A 19063-nucleotide genomic window follows, 5' to 3' on the forward strand; every position below is an offset into this window, starting at 1 on the left:
GTAACAATCCAAGTCCAGACTCTGTACCCTGGAAAGGCTTCTTGAAGCTTCTAAAAGATAACATCTGTTTTTACAGATACAGTTTTAAAACTTCAGAAAAACTTCACCTACATGTTCTTATTGGTGCCTTATATGACTACAGGACATTTTTCTCATTTCCAAGTGATTGCTGTCTTTTTATCTTCTATTTCCGTCTGCAAGGCCTATAGCATCTCTGGCCAAGCTTGTCAGTTTTCTAGGCCAGTTGGAATTTTAATTTCTTTCCTCAGCCAAAGCGAGAGACTTCCAGCTAACCCTTAATAAACTCGTTCACATAAGGGTCTAGAGACTTTCCTAATTGCAATTACCAGGTGTCCTCAAAAATTTCTTCTTATCACCACAATAAAAAGGCTGTCTGGATCCCTGCCCACCTAACTAAGCCTCCTGTTTGGACTATGAGCTAAGTGTCTTTTAGTGAATGAATAAAAGTAGAATGCAAATGATTATCATAATATTACTGTGCTATGATTATCAAGAAATTCATAAAAATGTGTGTATGAGTATTATGGATTGTAATCAGTAGGCTGTTTATATTATAGTGAGAATAATTTTTGCTAGAAAGATTTGAAATAAAAACTTTGATCTCCATCTTACATTTTGTGGGTTTGGAAATCAAATAGCTATCCTTATTAAAGGAAGAAATCATATCCTCGAATAAACTGTGTAAGAAATGTGCAAAATCTTCAAGAAGGAAATTTTTATTATTAATTTATTGTGCTAGAGATTGAACCCAGGGCCTCACACATGCTAAGCAAGTACTGTACCACTGAGCTACACCCCAAACCCAGAAGAAAATTAAATGCTACTGTTCTTTCCCATCTTCACCACAAACATACTTGAAAAATGAATCCAAACTCTGGGAATAATTATTCAGTCTCATAAAGTAAGCTCCTCTTAAGATCTATGCATTTTATTATGTTAAATTCCACTTTAGTTTAACAACAACAACAAAAAAGTGAAATATACTATGAGGAATCCAAAATAAGACTTACACAGAAATATTTATGATATTTTGGATAGGAACGTGCAATAGTATGAAGATGTCAATTCTTGGTTAATTTACAATTTTAATAGTACCTCGATAAAGTACTAATAGTTGCATATATGTAAATTATAGAAGCTTATTAAAAAGTTAATACATTAAAAGTAAGAAGAGAAGAATTCTGAAAAAAAATGAGTGATTAGCCCTAATATATATTAAGACATTATTATAAAATTCTAATAATTAACATTGTGTGGTACTGTCACATGAACTGGTAGTTTAGTGGCACAGAATTAAAAATCCAAATATGGACTCAAATATACATGTAAATTTAGTGTATAGTAAATATGGCATTTCAAATCTATGGACAAAAGATGGAGGATTCAGTAAATGGTATTGAAATAGCTGGGTTGACATCTAGAAGACTAGTTGAATTCCTATCTTTTTCTTTATGCCAAAATAAATCCCCATTGTTTTAATGACTCATGTAAAATTTAAATTCATAGATGAGGTTAGAGAAGAAACAGGTTGAACCTGAGTTGATAATTTGTTCAAGTTGGGTAATGGGTATGGGGCGGAATTCATTACACTCTTCTATATATATTATATGTTTGAATTTCTCCACAATTAAAAGTTTTAAAAATGAAATTCATAAAAATATGTGAAGAAAACATGGAATTTAAAACATAATCTTGCAGTGGAGAAGTCTTTCGAAATATGATAGAAACTGAGCAATCATAAAAGACTGACATTTTATTTCATTCATTAACTTATTCAATAAAAATAAGTTAGCAGGAGGTAAAGAAGAAGGTACATTTCTCTTCCCCCTTTCTAGAGATGAGGAAACTGAATCTTAGTTTATGTAGTTTGTTTGCACACAGCTGAGTGCTGGGGGAGTCTGGATTTGAACCCACCTCTAACTGGAAAGCCAGGGCTGTCACAGTGCACAGTGTGTGCACTTAGTAGGTCTGCACTGTGTATCCCTTAATGCCATTAAGGGAGTAGAATGTAACTTGATGTGACTTGGATTATTACTGTGACTCCAACTTCAGCTCCACCTCTTTGGGAAGTCTTGCTGAATGCAGAAGCATATCAGTATTGATGAAATGCATGTTTTCTTTCTTTTTAGACAAATGAACTGGTGTTGAGTTTGGAAGATGATGACAGACTCCTGCTAAAAGAAGACAGCACCCTGAAAGCAGCCGGAATTGGTGAGGAAGGGGAATGATCTTGCTGAAGGGGCACTCACATTCCTGGCCTATGTGGCCAGGCCTGGCTGGTTATATTTGATGACTCCCTGTGATCTGAATGCCGCTTGTTGCTCTTCATACTCTCCCATCCCTATTCAAAGGAAGAGGAAAACACATTCTGATCATTTGACCTAGGGCAGTCGTTATCTTCTCACCAAATGTGCAAAATGCAAATAGTTCGTTCAGAAGGTTTGCTCAGAATCCTGTTGAGGGTCATTTTAAATGATTGACAGGCTGTTAGTACCATGTCTACTTACTCTCATCAGTGTCATTCGAGCCAATGGTTTGAGAGAAATGGACGTAGTAGAACTAATGTGGAATAATGAAATGAGATGTTGTTTGTATAACGTGCATTGTGGCTTCTGATAGTCATCCAAGTCACTCAGGGCTGACCAAGGCACAGAATTTTAAATAGGGACCTAGTGTGTGCAGTTGAAGAATTGCCTGATTTAACTATTAAACCTAGAATGTGTGTATAGTTCCAATTTTTAAAAAATGTTATGTGACGTATCTTGTGGCCATTAGATGTCACTGTTATTCTACTTACACGGTCACCTTAAGCTGATCTGGCAATAGAGGAGTACAGATTAGCACAGAGGTCTGAGCAGGTGAAGGCATTGTGTCACTGACACACCTCTGTGGTCTGTGACCATGATGCAACGTCACAAATCACACTTCCTTCAAAACATGCAAGGTGAGGTCCACACTGGGAACCTGTACATTTTTTGTTTGTTTGTTTTATTCTGTTGAGTTTTTTTTTTTCTTTTTAATGGGGGATTAAATGCAGGAGTGTTTTTACCATTGAGCTACAACCCCAGTCCTTTTATAAAATATCCATATTTTGAGACAGGTTCTTGCTGGCCTCAAACTTAAGATCCTCTTGCCTCAGCCTCCCAAGTTGCTGGGAGTATAGGTGTACACCACCTCACCCAGCAGGAATTCACTTTTGAAATGATTCACGTGAATAATGTGAATTTCTGACATGGGCATTTCTATTTAAATAGAATTTTACATGGCAGGTTGTAAAATCAGACTTGTTTCAGTGTATAAGTCTGTGCTATTTGCTAGGATCAGTGTCGTTCCCTATAATAAATATGTGAGATGGATTGTTATTTGAAAAACATTATTTAATTGGCACTTATTTCTTCAAATGTTATTACATTATTGTATCAGGTGGCTCCTGTGTTATTGAGACATGTGGCACCTAGGGGTAGCCCTGTTTGTCTTTAAAGCATAAAGTTATAATGAATATAATAGACTGGCCTTGTTGTGGGAATTGGCAGATAGCTCCATGGAAAAGGTTAGAAAATGCAAAAAACAAACCAAAAAAAGAAAGAAAGGTAAGATTTTTAACAAGATGATGCAGTTGACATCTCATATAAATGGGAAAAGATTGAATTAACCAGAAAATTACATCAGGTCCATTGCCAAAATATTCAGGAAAATAAATTTCAAATTTTATCTCAGTCTTTATTCCAAAATGAATTCTAGATGAAGTAAATGTTATACTGTAAAAATTAAGAAAACAAAATATGCAGCTCAGTGATAACCTAATATTGGAGAGAGAAGAGCTTTCTGAACATGACTCCAAAGGCCAACGCCATCAAAGGGGAAAGCAAGAGATTTGACCAAATAAATCCCCCCAAATTATAAACCATTAAAGGAAAAACAATAAACTATGAAAATTATGTGAAACATAAATGAAAGATAAAGTTATTAGCCAGACTTTTGTAAAGAACTCTTGTATTAGTATGAAAGGATACGAAATCTGATAGAAGGTATAGCTAACATAGGAAAAACATTTGTACCTTATTGGTGATGAGGGATGCACATTAAAATAGACACTGCTTTTTATTATGGTCTAGTGGTTACGAATAACAGCCCAGAGCCAGCGTGTGGGGGTCAGACCTCGATTCTGCTTCTCTCTGGGTGACCTTGGCCAAGTAGCAGTTAGTACAAGATTAGCGGTTGTGAAAAAAAAAATGCAGTACCCAGGGGAGCCCCTGGTGTAAGGAAATGGTGTTCTCAGTACCACTGTTGGGAATGTATGTTGCCTCTCATGTTCCGTAAATCAAGTTGAACATTCTCTTGTGTTTGTTACTAAATCAAATATGTGCTTCTTCAAACTCTGAGGTTGTGGTCTGCCTTCAGAGGGATGGTGGGGTTCTCTTTTACCTTCCCTGTTTGTGAATCACTGACACAGGAATTTTTATATAGCAAAGAATAATGTGCATTACCATTATCATTTGGAAATGTATCCATAGACATGTTTGTATTTGTACACAGAGAAAAGATCATATACCACAATTATAGAAATGCTTTCTCAGGTTGGTGGTATCATCAGTAAACTGAGTTTTTCCTTTCTTCTCTGTATTATCTTAATATGATTATTGGGATTTGCAAATTTTTTCATAGTTTATAAGTATTCCTTATAATTAAGGAACCAGTTTTTCAAAAGAATAATAAATCCCTAATCACTTGCTTTGTGATTAAGCCACTAGGCCTCTCTGAACTTCAGTTTTGTTTTCTGTATAAATGTGAATAATGAAACCTCTTTCAGAAGGTTTCATACGGATTGAAAAGAATGAAGGTGTCCAGGACAATGCATGGAAAAGGCCCTACAAAATAACTATTTTATTTGGAACCCATTTTGGAGATGGCATTTGGCAAATATTTTGAATTTGCTAGGACAGAGTTTGCCTTGTTCTCATTTATTTCAGACTGACTTATGTAACGAACCAACTTTAAAAGCAAGAATCAAATCCCTCTTTTCGTCATTCTTGTTTTCAGGCCACAGAACTTTGATCAGATTCAGATCCTTTTCATGGTTTCTCCACTTGGGTCAGGGTGGTATGGGGAGCAGACCGCCCCTGAGACCCAGGCAGAGCAGTGGCCTTGGCCATGGCGTGACTTCAGTCCCTGCCAGGAGCTGTTTCCTCTGTTATTTCCTAGCAGCTTGTTGCTGTCCTCCTGGCAACAAGCCAAGGTGGTACCCAGGCAAAGAAATGAGGATCCCCAGAGAGCAACAGACAATTCTTAGTAGGAACTGGGTTGCAAAAAATGATAACTGAGAGTCAGGCATGGAGGTGCACACCTGTGATCACAGCTGAGGTGGGAAGATCTCAAGTTCAAGGCCAGCCTGGGAAGTTTACTGAGACCCTCTCTAAAAATGAAATAAAAAGACCTGGGGATGTAGCTCAGTGGGAGAGCACTCTCCTAGCATGTGTAGGCCTGACTTTAATCCCAAGTACCACACCAAAACCACAAAGAAACAAAGACCGTGATACTTGAAGTATGTGATTTTTCTAGGGAATTTTCCCTCCCTCCCTCCGTGCTGTATCTGATTAGGTTTCTAAGAGGTTTAAGAGAAAAATTCGAAGTCATCCCTCTCTCCCTTTTCACCACTTGATCTTGCTGGAGAGCTGTCACTCTGCTATCACAGCCAGTTGCCATGGGAATAATGCCAGTGTAACAAATTTATCATTATGACTCTTCTCCAGGAGTCATGAAAGGGAAAGAAAGACTGGGAGGGGAAAATCAGGGGGGAAACTTGCTTTCAGAGTCTTTCATCTGCACCACAGATCCCCACTGTGTAGTCCACGTCTTACCCTGGTGCAGAAATACATAAATAAAAACAATTTCCTTTGTGGAAGGAAGAGAGAGGAGAATTTTACCTAGAAATGTTGTTTAAGATAGAAAAATTTTTATCTTGTTTTTAACAATAGTTTATGGATTAATTTTTCTAAGTAATAAATTGCAGGTAAGTTGTGGGGTGGGAGATATTTTATCTCTTTCATTTTGCTGCATCCTGCTACTATTTATCTTTTGAATCCACTCTGGTATAAGAAAGAAATTGTGGCAGAGAAATTTTTCTCAAGCCAGTTGTGTTTTCTTGGAAATGTTTTAAAGCAAGTTACAGTAGGCCAGACTGTATGCACTTATTTGAGGAAAGAGTTGTTGTCAAGCCAGTTGTCCCTGTAATAATTCCAAAACCCCCTCGTGGTCTGTTTTCATTTTGCTCCTGTCATCTATCCCCGACTAGAACCTGGTCCTGTGCATCACATCTCTGGTTTTCTCCTCCATGTGGCTAAGACAGGTTTCTTTTCTTCCTGCTTCTTTATCAGGATCATGTTTGACTTGTGTTTCCTTAAGGTTTGGGCCTTTTCCCTATCTTGAGGCGTCCTCATTTTCTTCTTTGACAGAGCCCCAAGTGGCTCCTCTTCATGCTGACATTGTAACAACAATGTTCATTGTAACAGTTGACTTGCTTAGAAATCAGTGATTTCAGAACAAGGAGTCAGAATGCACTGCACAGATTGTTCTTCCCTGGCTTCTATTTATTTTTTGCATTTTTAAAAATTATCTTTGACAATAATTGTACATATTGATGGTAAAAATGAATATTTTGATACATATGTATAACATGTAATGATCAAATCAGGGTAATTAGCACATCTATTACCTCCAACATTTATGTCTTCTTTGGGTAGAAACATTCAAAATCTTTTCTTCAGGCCATTTTGGAATATACAATAAATTGTTGTTAACTGCAGTCACCATACTGGGTTTAGCACATTAGAACTTATTCCGTCTACCTAACTAACTTTATACCCATTGATCAATCTCTCCCTAACCTATTTCCCACCCAGTTTTACTCTCTAATTCTATAAAAACATTCTTTAGCTTCCACATGTGAGAATATATAGTATTTGTCTGCCTATTCTTTCTGTCCCTGGCTTATTTCCCTTAACATAATGTCCTCCAATTCCATCCATGTTGCCACAAATGACAGGATTTCACCCTTTTATGCCTGAATAATATTCCACTGTGTGTATGACTGTCCTTCCCATTTTACTTTCCTCTTGCCACTATGGAAATTGCAGGCACATGCTCAGTCAGTCCAGTCAGTTTTTACCATTTGTTTTCTTAGGTCTGTAGTTTGGTATCTCTTACCAGTTGATCCAAAACACTTTAAAGCAGGTATGACAAGAAGAGCACAGGAGTTGCTCTCTTTACTGGATTGTGAGCTTCTTTGGTGAAAACTTTGAAATAGAACTCAGAGCATCTCTTTGATTTGTAGATTGGGGTTTTGTGGAGTTTGGAAAGATATGGTGGATTCCTGGAGCAGGGCAGAGGGTGAAACTTTGTTTCAGATTTGGTCTCAGATTGCCCCATGAATCTCCTTTAAGTACACACACACACACACACACACACACACACCCGTGGTATAATTTTTAAAAATCTGCAGTGATTACCACATGACAGCTTGTCCTGATCACACCACAAAGCCAGTGCACACTTCTTGGTTTCCTTTCCCTAGCCCACAGGGGCTGACCCTTATACTACTTTGGGGCCAACCAGCTTGAGGCTTAAAAAGCAAGCAGCGAATCCTTGTCAGTAGATAAGTTCACTGAGATAGTGAAGGAGTTAAAAGACATTGCATTTAACTTATTTTGGGATTACCCACTTAAAATTATTTTTTCTTGTTTTCAAGTCATTGTTAACTATTTTCCTGTTAAATGGTGTGTGTGTGTGTGTGTGTGTGTACTCGTGCGTGCACCTGCCTGTCTGTCTGACCCGTTAGGAAGCATTATATAATTGTTAATTTCATAGCCAAAGTTCAGATGTCCTGACTTGTGTTCATTTCATTAAACTAGAACATCAGTATTAAACTGATCCACAAATGCATTTGGAGGGCTCTGACTTGATTTCATTTGATAGTAAGACGAAGGGATGAAGTGGTGATGTATTTATTGGATTTTAGATTGCACATTCATTTCAGATTCCCATGCCAAGGCGCTCTGCACCTGACCGCACTGCCGCCTGCAGCACATTTAATTTAAAACCAGGTGCCCGAGGGGACCGCCACATGCTAGACTTCCTGAGGGTTCTTCCCCCACCATTTTTAAAGAAGCCATTTTAAATAGAATTTGGGCAGCACGAGTGTAAGGGATAATGGTGAAAAGAGCCATTGTGTAAAGGTCTTGAAAATCATTTGTAACTTGTTTTCACTTAAATCAGCAAATAAATTTGCAGTATTACATCCAGGAAATCATTCTCTAATATTTTCAATGGATTTAAAAACATTACTACTTCTGTCATTGAAGTTTTAAAATCCATTTTGTTTTATATTTTTTGAATTTCAGAGAAACTTGGAATGTGTATGTTTTCCAATATAAGGGTGAGCATTTTTTTTAATCACCTTGAATTTTTGAGTTTAACCCATTTGTCAACCTAGCTTTGTTGAAAAAAGAACAGACTCATATGAAAATAAAATCATTACCCTGGATGATTTCATTTGGCGCCTATGAGAGATGGCCTCAATACTTTATATAAATAACAAGTCGCTCTCTAAGTTAATTAGACTCATCGCAACAAAACTGCATTGTCAGTCTTTGCTTTCTGTCAGCTTATTCTGAACCTGCTCTTCCTGTACTGCAGATCTGCGTGACATATTAGCTTCTCAAAAGGAGTACAGATAAATGTCAACTGCAGTAAGTGAAAATTGTAATTACAGGGAGCGTGGCTTGAGCCAAGTGCTGGCCGGGCAAAAACTGTGTAAAGTTCCATGTGTAAATAACACATCACAGATAAAGCCTCGATCTGTGATTTTTCAGGAAGAGGGTCCCTCTTGTTCGTTCTCCATTATTGCAAATTACCTACATCTACCTCTGAGCACACCTCCTTTCAAAAAGGAAACCCATTGAGCTCTTTGTTAAAAAGATCGCTCTCTAAATATCTTCTTTGAATATTGAATTTTCTGATGCCCCCTTTTCAATATGTTGCTGATTTCAAGTGTGGAGCCCCTTCCCCATTCTTTTAAATGCTCTTTCTTGTAAAACTGTCCTGCACACTTACCTGTTTGCTCAGGGTGCCTCTGTTTACAGCCCCTCCTCATTGGTTCCCATTCTCTCTGATGTCTCCCCCACAGTCTCACTGGGATAAGAGTTTGTGATCTGATTTTCATCTACTCAGATTAAATTTAATCTTGAAGACATAGTAGGCACTGAAAACATCATTTTGGTTTTTTCTCTGAACATGTGTTTGTTTTCTATAGTGAGCACAGTAGCTTATGATGGAGAAAGACTCCATTTGATATTCTTGCAAATGGTAAAAACATTTTTAATGAGATGACATGCTAATCTCGTTAATTTCATTCTTTTGTGATAAGTTCTAATGATGCGATTAGAGCTGTAAACCACACACCAGTGGTAATCCATGGCACCCTTCTTATCATCGTATTTATTTGGCTTGAAGAGTTTTACTTGCCTGTTTTTAGAGTATATGTTAATTGCATACTCAGTATTCATTACAAATAATCTCTTCTGTTTTCCCTCAGGATTCCAAAGGCCCTTTTGCTCTTTCTGTAAAAGCCAAGCAGACTGTATTAACTTTTGGTTTAATTTAAAAAACCAATGTGGAACTTGTTGGCGCAACACCTTAAAGAATCGCATGTTTAATAAATTGGAAGGCTTTCCATCAGATTTGTCTCCAGTCTGAATTAATAATGTTGCTGACTTATTGTTTTAGAAGATGGAGTCCTTGACCTGCTAGGTTGAAAGAATTGTGACTGCTCTGAACCTTTGTGGGTCCTTTAGCTGTGCCATCTCCCCAGTGAATAATTAGAGGTATTTGAAGGTATTGCGGTAGAAGCCAATTTGTGTCTTTCACTTTGCATATTGTTGAAGCCTCATGAATTAATCATAAGCAGGGCAAAAAATTAACTTCTTCAGACACATATTTTGATGGGTCATGAGGGAGAATGTAAAGTGATCTGTAAAATATTCTACTGATCCTCTAACTATTAAATTATTATACCTACGGGCTAATTTCAGGGAGGGGAGAGTCCCTCCCCCCTCAGGAACTGAGTAGCATATTGGAAAAAATATCAAGGTTTGTTAGTTTCCAGGACTGCAAAGACTATAAATAAGCGATTTCATGATTTTCTGAAAAATCTTAATTCTTGTGTTAACTCTGGATTTTAATTTTGCAGGTTATTTTTCTTTCGACTTTTAAATTATTTTATTTTTTTTAATTATTTGATTTTTAGATTCTTACAACTACACCTAAAACTTCTTGCTGATTTGATGAAATGTATTGTATCACCCAACAACTAACTGATATTTTTCATTGCAGGCGTCTGAAACCATTCCAAAATGCCAAACCAAAGTAATGCGGATTTCCATACTTGTTTAAAATTTAGTTTTACATTAAAATCTCTTTTCCATTTTCTGTTTCTCTTTTTTTCAGCCAGCGAAACAGAAATTGCATTCTTCTGTGAAGAAGATTATAAGAACTACAAAGCTAATCCCGTTTCATCCTGGTGAACAACGGCTCACCTCGGGGCTTCCTCTTTGCATACCTGTATTAAGCTCTTTATTCCACTAGTGAGTTTTTGAAATTGACAAATAAATCTTTAAAAATTAATCCCAGGCTCTGCTATTTGAACTGAAATTTGGTGATTTCTCTCTCTTTAGCCAGACTGGACTTCCTTCCTTCCTTCCTTCTTTTGATAATATGAGAAAAACGTGATTTTTTTTAAGCGAAAAAAATTGTTATTGAATTAGTGATTCTTTTAGTGGTTTGCATGTTGGGTCCTTTAAAAAGAGAAGATCAAGGTCATACTGTTTATTTTATATTTTTTCCATAGTTTCTGGCTAGCACAACTGTGACTGTCTTTGGCTGCCGGAGATGGGAAGAGGCTCTTAGGACTGTGGTGCCATCTTTTAGATCAGGGAGTGTATGATGTTCCCGCCACAAGTGACATTGAATGGTGTTTACATGACGGAGGTCTTATGATGTAAGAGGGTCACTTTCCTTTTTTAGACATTGTGTTAGTCAGCTTTTGTTGATGTGACTAAAATACCTGATGAGAACAACTTGGAGGGGATAAAAAAGTTTACTTTGGGCTCACAGTTTCAGAGGTGTGGTTCCTGGTTGGCCAGCTCCACGGGGGGACTTGAGGTGAGGCAGAACGTCGTGGCGGAAGAGCGTGGTGGAGGAAAGCTGCTCAGCTCACAGCCACCTGGAAGCAGAGGAAATAAGGTGCCAGGGTTAAAATGTAATTTCGAGGGCAGCCTGCAGTGACCTGCTTCCTCCAGTTACACTCCACTTGCGTATAGTTACCCCCTTGTACAGACGTCCTTTCAAATTATTAATCCATTAAGTGGATTAAACCACTGATTCAGTTACAGCTCTTACAGTCTAATCATTTCATCTCCAAATATTATGAACCTTCCTGCATTGCCTAACGTGAATTTTGGGGGGGATACTTCATATCCAAACCATAACAGTTATCTAGGTTTGTAAAAACAACAGAGCTGGAAATTTTTTATTTTTCTGAGCTGTGTTTTCTGACTTTCATTACAGCAAACTCTAATACATCCAAAGGCAATTTATTTGCAGAGAGGAAGTAGCCAGATATTTGTACTTCTCAAAGTATTTAGAAACAAGTCTACATCCTGGAAGATACATTCTTTCAAAATAATGTAATATTTTTGGTTCCTGAGTGGCTGATGACAGGGACAGTGTCTGAGCAGAAGTAATTCTGTGGGGGCCTCTCAGCTAGCAAGTGTCTCATGGGATCTCCTAGAAAGATTTAGCTCTAAAATTACCCCCATTTTCTGTCTAAGTTGCCTTTCAAGTGATGCAGAGAACTTAGAACTTTATCTGGTGGTAGTTGGGAGACAAGGCAAGATTTAAACAACTAAATTACATGATTCAGTTTTTAATTCTATAAAGTGAGTTTGGGGCTGGTCATGGCAGTACCTGCCTGTTGTCTCAGTTACCAGGGAAGCCGAGTCAGGAGGATTACAAGTTCAAGATCAACTTGGGCACATGAGTGAGACCCTGCTTCAAAATAAAAAATGAAAAGGGATGTAGCTCAGAGGTAAAGCACCACTGGGTTCAATCCCAATACTGGGAAGAGAAAAACAACAATAACAACAACAAAAAAAGCAAAGTGAGCTTTGGTGGCAGCATCAGATGGTGGAAAGACTAGAAGACAGTTGTCATAGACAAGGTGAAGACTGGAGGGCCTGGCCTAGGGTCAGGATAGAGGGCGAGTTGAGGAGAGGAGATGATCTTGAGAGTGCTCACATTGGATCATGCATGAGAGCAAACATGGTAGCCAGTACTTAACATATTAACTACTCATTTAACTTTAACCACAGCTCTCCAAAAGTGATAGCGTTGTGTCTATTTATAGATGGGAAATTGGAGATGGTGAGGACTGGAGCCAAGTCTGCCTTAAAATTCTGACCTTGCTTGTTCCAGCCTATGGCCAGGATGCAAGGTAGAGTGACCTGGGAAGTTTGGGACTTGGTGAGTTCCTACCTGTGGACAGTGGGAAGGGAGGAGTGGAGATTAAGTGACTTGCTGGAATGAGTGGCTGGATTGATAGTGACAGCATTAACCCAAGCAGGAACTCAGTAAGTAGATCAAGTTCAAATATATTATTTTTTCATTTTGCAGATACTCAGTTTACATATGATCTTTTCTTTTTATGTGGCATTAAGCATTCTTTACCTGTATATTTTATTTCTAAGAAATAATACAAAAATTTGTGTGTGTATATATATAAAGCCTTTTTGGTGTGTATTTTCCTTATTATGAAAGATATATATGGACTGTTTTTACTTGTGAATAGAGACTTAAAATATGTTATGACAAAAAGGACTTTTACCAGGAATGGAAGACTTTTACCAGAATAGAAAACCTATCTATGTAATTTATAAAATCTGTAGATTAAAGGAGAAAAAATTTATGCTTGTCTTCATAAAAAAGCATTTAATGATATTTGTCTCCATGCATGAATACATATTAGCAATGTGTTAGAGTCTGTAAACAAGTCAGGATGGCGCCTGGCATTTTGCCAGAGAAATGTTAGAGTCTGTAAACAAGTCTGGATGGCGCCTGGCAAAATGCCAGAGGGAGTGGTTTGTGAAGTAACACCAGCAAGCCATTAAGTGTGGAGATTTCTTATTGGTTGACTGATGTATCTAGTTTATGCTAATTAAGATAAGCTGTGTGGAATGTATAAATACCACTCCTGTCCTACAATAAACGGCTCCCACTCCTGCTGTATCAATCTACACAAGTCGTTCGTCACCCCCCGTTATTTGCTGCAGCCAGACCGCGGCAGCAATGGATAGAAATGCCTTTAGCTTGATCAAGTCTATGCATAGAAGACTTACTTAATGGAGAAGTGGTTATTAAATCTATTAAATACAATAGGACAAGGGTGGCCAATACTGCTGATGCCACTCAGTGTTGTTCTCTGGGTCTTGTTATAGCCAGTAAGAAAAATAATAAGAACCGCAGGTGGGAAAGGTGGAGACAAAGCAATCATTTGCAGACAACATGATTTCGAGAGGATCAAGGGACAAGTTATTAGAACTTGGAGACTTCAGGAGCACTAGATAATGAACCTAAAATGAATTGTTCGAAAAAGCTATCAAGTGTTATTACAGGGCTATAAATGACCGAGAGAGAGAGAGAGAGAGAGAGATTACATGTTCATAAATGGAAGATATAAAGATATAGAATTGTACCTAACCTGCAATTTAGTGTGATCTTAATCAAAATCCCAAAGGAGCTTTATCATGGAATTTGACAAATGAACTAGAGAGTTCATTTGGAAAATGAAATGTGCAAGAATGTCCAAGATCAATTTGGAAAAACACAAAGCAGGGTGGGGTGGGGCGTTGCTTAGAGGTCACAATATACGTTTAAATTTATAGTAATCCAAAGAGCTTGGTAATGATAGAGAAACAGAGCAGTGTGATTGTATAACATGTATAATCAGAAATCAGAAATTATACCCCATCTATGTTTGATATATCAAAATGCATAAATGCATTCTACTATCATGTGTAACTAATTAATTCAAACAAAATAAAAAAATTAATAAAAAAAGATCAATGGAATAGAGGATAGAAACTGACCAATGTGTATGGCAACAATTTATAATAAGAGTAGCATTTGAATCACTGGAGAAAAGAAAACCACTTGGCACACAGCTAGGCATAGACAGGTAAAGGGCCCTACTTCATGTCATTCCCTAACATTTCAGACAGATTAAAGAAACAGGAAAAAAAACGATGAGCTCATTACAATATGGAGTATGTCAGAACCTTGGGATAGAGAAGGCCTTCTCAAAACACAAGCTGTGACTGCTGTAATTTGCCATATTTGAAAAACTAGATTGAAAAAATCACAAAGGCTGAAAGACAAGTAAAGATTTGGAGAAACTACTTGCACACATACAAACAGACAAAGGATTGATTTCTGGAATCTATGAAGAACTCTGACAAATCAATGAGAATGGACAAGCATACAACAGAAGAACAAATGTATCGTACAAAGAAATTCATATAAAAGGAAACAGTCGTGGCTTACAGATATATAGAAAGACGCACATCCCATTTTTTCAGGAAATTCACATTGAAGTACAGGGTACCATTTTCAATTATCAAATTGGCAAAAAGTGAAGGGTTTGGCAGTAAGTGTTGGCAGCGTTGTTGTGTCTGCACTGCCGGGGGGCATGAATTGCACACCGTCACTTATGCAAGCAATTTGGTATGCTATCCTTTGAAATAACAGGTATGTGTGTTATATTGACCCAGCAGATCCAGTTCTTAGGATTTATTCCAAAGAAACCCTCTTATATCTGCAGAAGGAGGCATTTATAAGGGAATTCACTATGTATTACAAAAACACTGAGACAACCTAGATGATATTACTAAGAGAGGTTAAACAAACTATGCCATGCCTGTTTCTGGGTTTCTAATCTAAAACAATGAAGGACATTCAGGTCATTCACTGTCATGGACCTTGAGATATTGATGGATAAAATGACAGAGGGACTCATAAAATGTGATGTCACTGTTTAAGAGAAAGCACAGAATGGTAAATACATGCATATAGAAATGTATGTTGTTATGGTCCAAATGTGAGGTTAGGGTGGGAAGTTGGTTCTCCATGAGGACTAGCCCATTTTGGATCCTGAATTTGCCAGTGCCACCTTCTTAGACTTCCTATCCTCCAGAACCGTGAGAAATAAGTTTCTGTTGTTTATAGACCATCCAGTCTATGGAATTTTGCTTGCAGCCAGAATACATGTGAGCATGAATATACACAATGAGATACATGTCCACACAAGGGTACACACCGAATTTATGACAGTGACTCCTTTGGTGGGGAGAATAGGATTGGGAGGTGGGGTGGTAGGAAGCCTTGCTATGATGTTTAACTTTATCAGGAGAATGTATTTGTGCCAAAATTAACAAAAACAAGCTTGATGTGTATATAGAAATCAAAAGAATCAGGAAAAAACCCCAGTAGGCAATTGTCATGAATATTTTTTGGCATATTTGTATCTAGATTGTTTGCATTTTTAGTGTTTCTGATCTTTTTGATATTTTAAGTTATATGTGCTTGTTAAAAATAACCAACTTTGGGCTGGGGATGTGGCTCAAGTGGTAATGCACTCGCCTGGCATGCGTGGGGTGCTGGGTTCGATCCTCAGCACCGCATAAAAACAAAATACAGATGTTGTGACCACTGAAAACTGAAAAATAAATATTAAAAAAACTCTCTCTCTCTCTCTCTCTCAAAAAAAAAAAATAACCAACTTAGAGGTGAAAATCCTCTTTCTCAAAAGTTTCTCCATTCCATAGCTTGATTATATATTTTCAGATGTTCTTCTCCACATATATTATTATTTAGATATGTAGGTATGAACTAGGTACGGTGTTGCACACCTGTAATACCAGTACTTGGGAAGCTGAGGCAGGATAACCACTTGAACCCAAGATCGAGACCAGCCTGGGCAACATAAAGAGATCTCCTTTCAAAACCTCTCTGTGTGTGGCTATAAAGGATTGGCATAATCTGTTTTTTTTTTTTTTTTTTTGGTACTAGGAATTGAACCCAGGAGCACTTAACCACTGAGCCACATTCCCAGCCTCTCTTTGTATTTTATTTAGAGACAGGGTCTCACTGAGTTGCTTAGTACCTTGCTAAATTGCTGAGGCTGGCTTTGAACTTAAGATCCTCCTGCCTCAGCCTCCTGAGCCCCTGGGATTACAGGCGTGCGCCATCATGCCCCACAATTGTCATAATCTTAAATATGAGAAGTCTTCTCGTTTTCCAGTTGTCACTGTGTGCCAGGGTGCTGTTCATTCAGTTTTCACATAGACCTATGGTCAAGCCCTGGGGAAGCCTGGATTCCCCATGAAGAAGACAAGACCACTCACTGGGTTTGGGGATCAAATGAGACATTGCCTGCGAGGCACTTGATAGACAGGCCTGGCACAGAGTGAGCACTCCTTACCTGACTTGTGTGCTCACAGAGAGCAGGGCAGTGCTCAGCATCCACTTTGCTTCTGAGCAGAGAACTCTGACTCTCCCTGATGGTCAGCCCCTAACATGTTAAGTCAAAGAAAGGTTTCTTTATTCTGGCTTCAAACTCCACTTTCCGCCACTCTTTGAAAACTTGGGGTCTGGGGCATTGGAGAGGCATGGTAGGAAGGTTGTCTCCAGGCACCAAGAGACAGCTCCTGTTTGTGTGGCCTGGCACCTTTGCATGCATTTTTGTGCTTCTCATTTGCAGAAAACCTGTGCTGGCTTCCTGGGCCACAGGAAGGTAGGCGCAGGCCCTGACTAACCAGGCGGAGGAAGTTTCCGGCCACGGCAAATGTGCTTGCTTCCCTTCTTTTTCTTCCTGCTCCAGACACAGGCAGGGGAATGATGATGCCCCCCATATGAGACACCCCAGGAAGTGGCTTGGCCTGGACCCCTTTGGGAAATGGCTGCTGATTGCTAAGGACAAGAAAGAGAGAGTCGAGTGGAGCTTCCTCGTTTCTGCTAAGGTGTGTGTGTGATTTGGGGGTCTGAAATCGCTGGACCATTTCTTTAGTGGGCAGAGGGGTCCTGGTACAGCAGTGTCCAAGGACTGGACTCATCTTTTTATCACTGTGTGCGCACATGCGTGTTGGGAGCTGAGTGCTGATGATTGGTTGCTCAGGCTTTGCCTTATTTTACTCAGAAACTTTCCTGATAAATCAGACTCGTGAAGGTGATGAATGGGTTTGAGGTTAATGTCTTGAACTCCACCATCCTGGCGGGGGACGGGGGGCTCTGGAAAGCACTCTGGAAAGTTCCCATGTCTCAAGGTGACCCCACAGCATTAAACCCACTGTGCGCTTCTAGTGTTTCCAGTGGCATGGGTGTGGAGGAGGAAGGTACAGCCTTGTCATTTCTTTCCATCAAAGGAGACACATTTATTCAATGAAGCAGACCTGAGATCCATCCCTCCCATCCCCAAATGTGCATTTTGGGTTAGAATACGAACATGAGAGTTTAGATAATGGCCTTTGGAGACTCATTTTTTGATCATTACTCAGTGAGAGGATCATATAACGTGTAATGACTTAAAAGAAACATCCAGGAGGTGTGTCATGCTGCTGTTACAAGGTATTTTTTTAAAGGGCAGCCACCCTTCTCTGTCCCGCTCTGGTGGCACTCCCTGTGAGGATTCAGTAAATGATCAGTCATTCATAGGCTGCAAGATTTAAGTTAAGAGAAATCCATCTCGTGTCCCCAAGGATGTCGTGTGACTCCTTTGAAATAAGTAGAGGCAGACTGTTTGGGGAATGCCACCTGAGAGACTCACACTTTTGATTTTGGCCATCTTCCTACTCAGTTCAATACACAGGGAAAACGCCACCGCTGATGATGATATTCTGTGATCAGTCAAATCCCGTCAATCACAGCAGTGACCAGAGTACTCTAAAGGCTCTGATTTATTTTATTTTAATTTTTAGTAGTGGAGATTGAACCCAGGAGTGTTCAATCACTGAGCTACATCCTCGGCTCTTTTATTGACTTATTTTTTGAATTTTGAAACAGGGTCTCAATTTTGCTCAGACTGGCCTCAAACTTGCAATCCTCCTCCCAAGTCACTGGGATTTCAGGTGTGAGCCACCACGCCTGGCGAAGGCTCTGATTCTTTCGTGGAGCTGAGGCATGGCAGGGATGAGGACTGTGCGCTTCCAGCAGCATCTCCAGTGGCGTGGGTGTGGAGGAGGTGGGCTTCTTCCCCTCGTTTCTGACGTGGTGGAGCTGGGAAGACGGGGACAGTCATCCTCAATTCTGCCAGTTTGAATTCTGTTTGGCAGAAATCACCCCCTCACTTGATATCCTGATCTTGTCCCTTCCTCCTGCTCTAGGCCTTGGCTTTGAGTCTTAGGCCATCATCATGCCACACACCCCGTTCCACCCACCCGCCACACTGTTGTAGACTCTTCTGGCACCTCCCTAGGACTTGATGGTTCTGTCACTCTCTTCGACAAGACTCCTGCTATAATTCAGGGTGGACATAGACAGGCCTGATTGTGTCTTGGGACCTCTTGGGTCACTGACAACTGTGACATCTTGTCTCCTCCGTCTTGGCCATCTGCTTCCTAGGTCACCTCCCTTGACCACACCCTCATCCACAGCATGGCCTCAGCATCAGGCCTCTTCTCCCGCTGCCTCCCTCTCCCCCTTCCTCCACCTCTGGGCCCTCCTCCAGTGGTTCCTCACATCCGGTTGTCCTCTCACTCTCCTTCCCCCTAACCTAACTGAGTCTCTGGTCCTTCGTCATTCCTTTGTGTAGACCCTCACTTCCTGACCTCCCCTTGCCCCAGGATCACCTCTGCTGCTCTCCATCTTCCTTACGCCCACCCTGGAGGAGTTGCATGTGACTGGAGAAGGACACATCAGCTGGCCAAGATGCTGAAGTGGTGCT

General features: G+C 39.5%; 1 protein-coding gene across 10 annotated transcripts in view; it reads left to right on the forward strand.

Annotated features, from left to right (window-relative positions):
- The window catches only part of CUNH2orf76 (chromosome unknown C2orf76 homolog), a 59985-nt gene extending 42757 nt beyond the window's left edge, over positions 1 to 17228 (forward strand). For 2 of the 10 annotated variants that reach the window (XM_046456876.2, XM_046456878.2), the window contains 2 exons: positions 2151 to 2232; positions 10522 to 10698. In XM_046456876.2, coding sequence (XP_046312832.1) covers positions 2151 to 2232; positions 10522 to 10598 — 159 coding nt within the window. In that variant the 3' untranslated portion in view covers positions 10599 to 10698. The other 8 variants (XM_046456871.2, XM_046456872.2, XM_046456873.2 and 5 more) reach the window with 6 other exon arrangements.
- The last annotated feature ends 1835 nt before the right edge of the window (positions 17229 to 19063 follow it).

Source organism: Marmota monax, unplaced genomic scaffold (genome assembly GCF_021218885.2).
Source record: "Marmota monax isolate L192 unplaced genomic scaffold, Marmota_monax_Labrador192_F-V1.1 WCK01_AAM20220418_F8-fsc00121, whole genome shotgun sequence".
NCBI lineage: Eukaryota > Metazoa > Chordata > Mammalia > Rodentia > Sciuridae > Marmota > Marmota monax.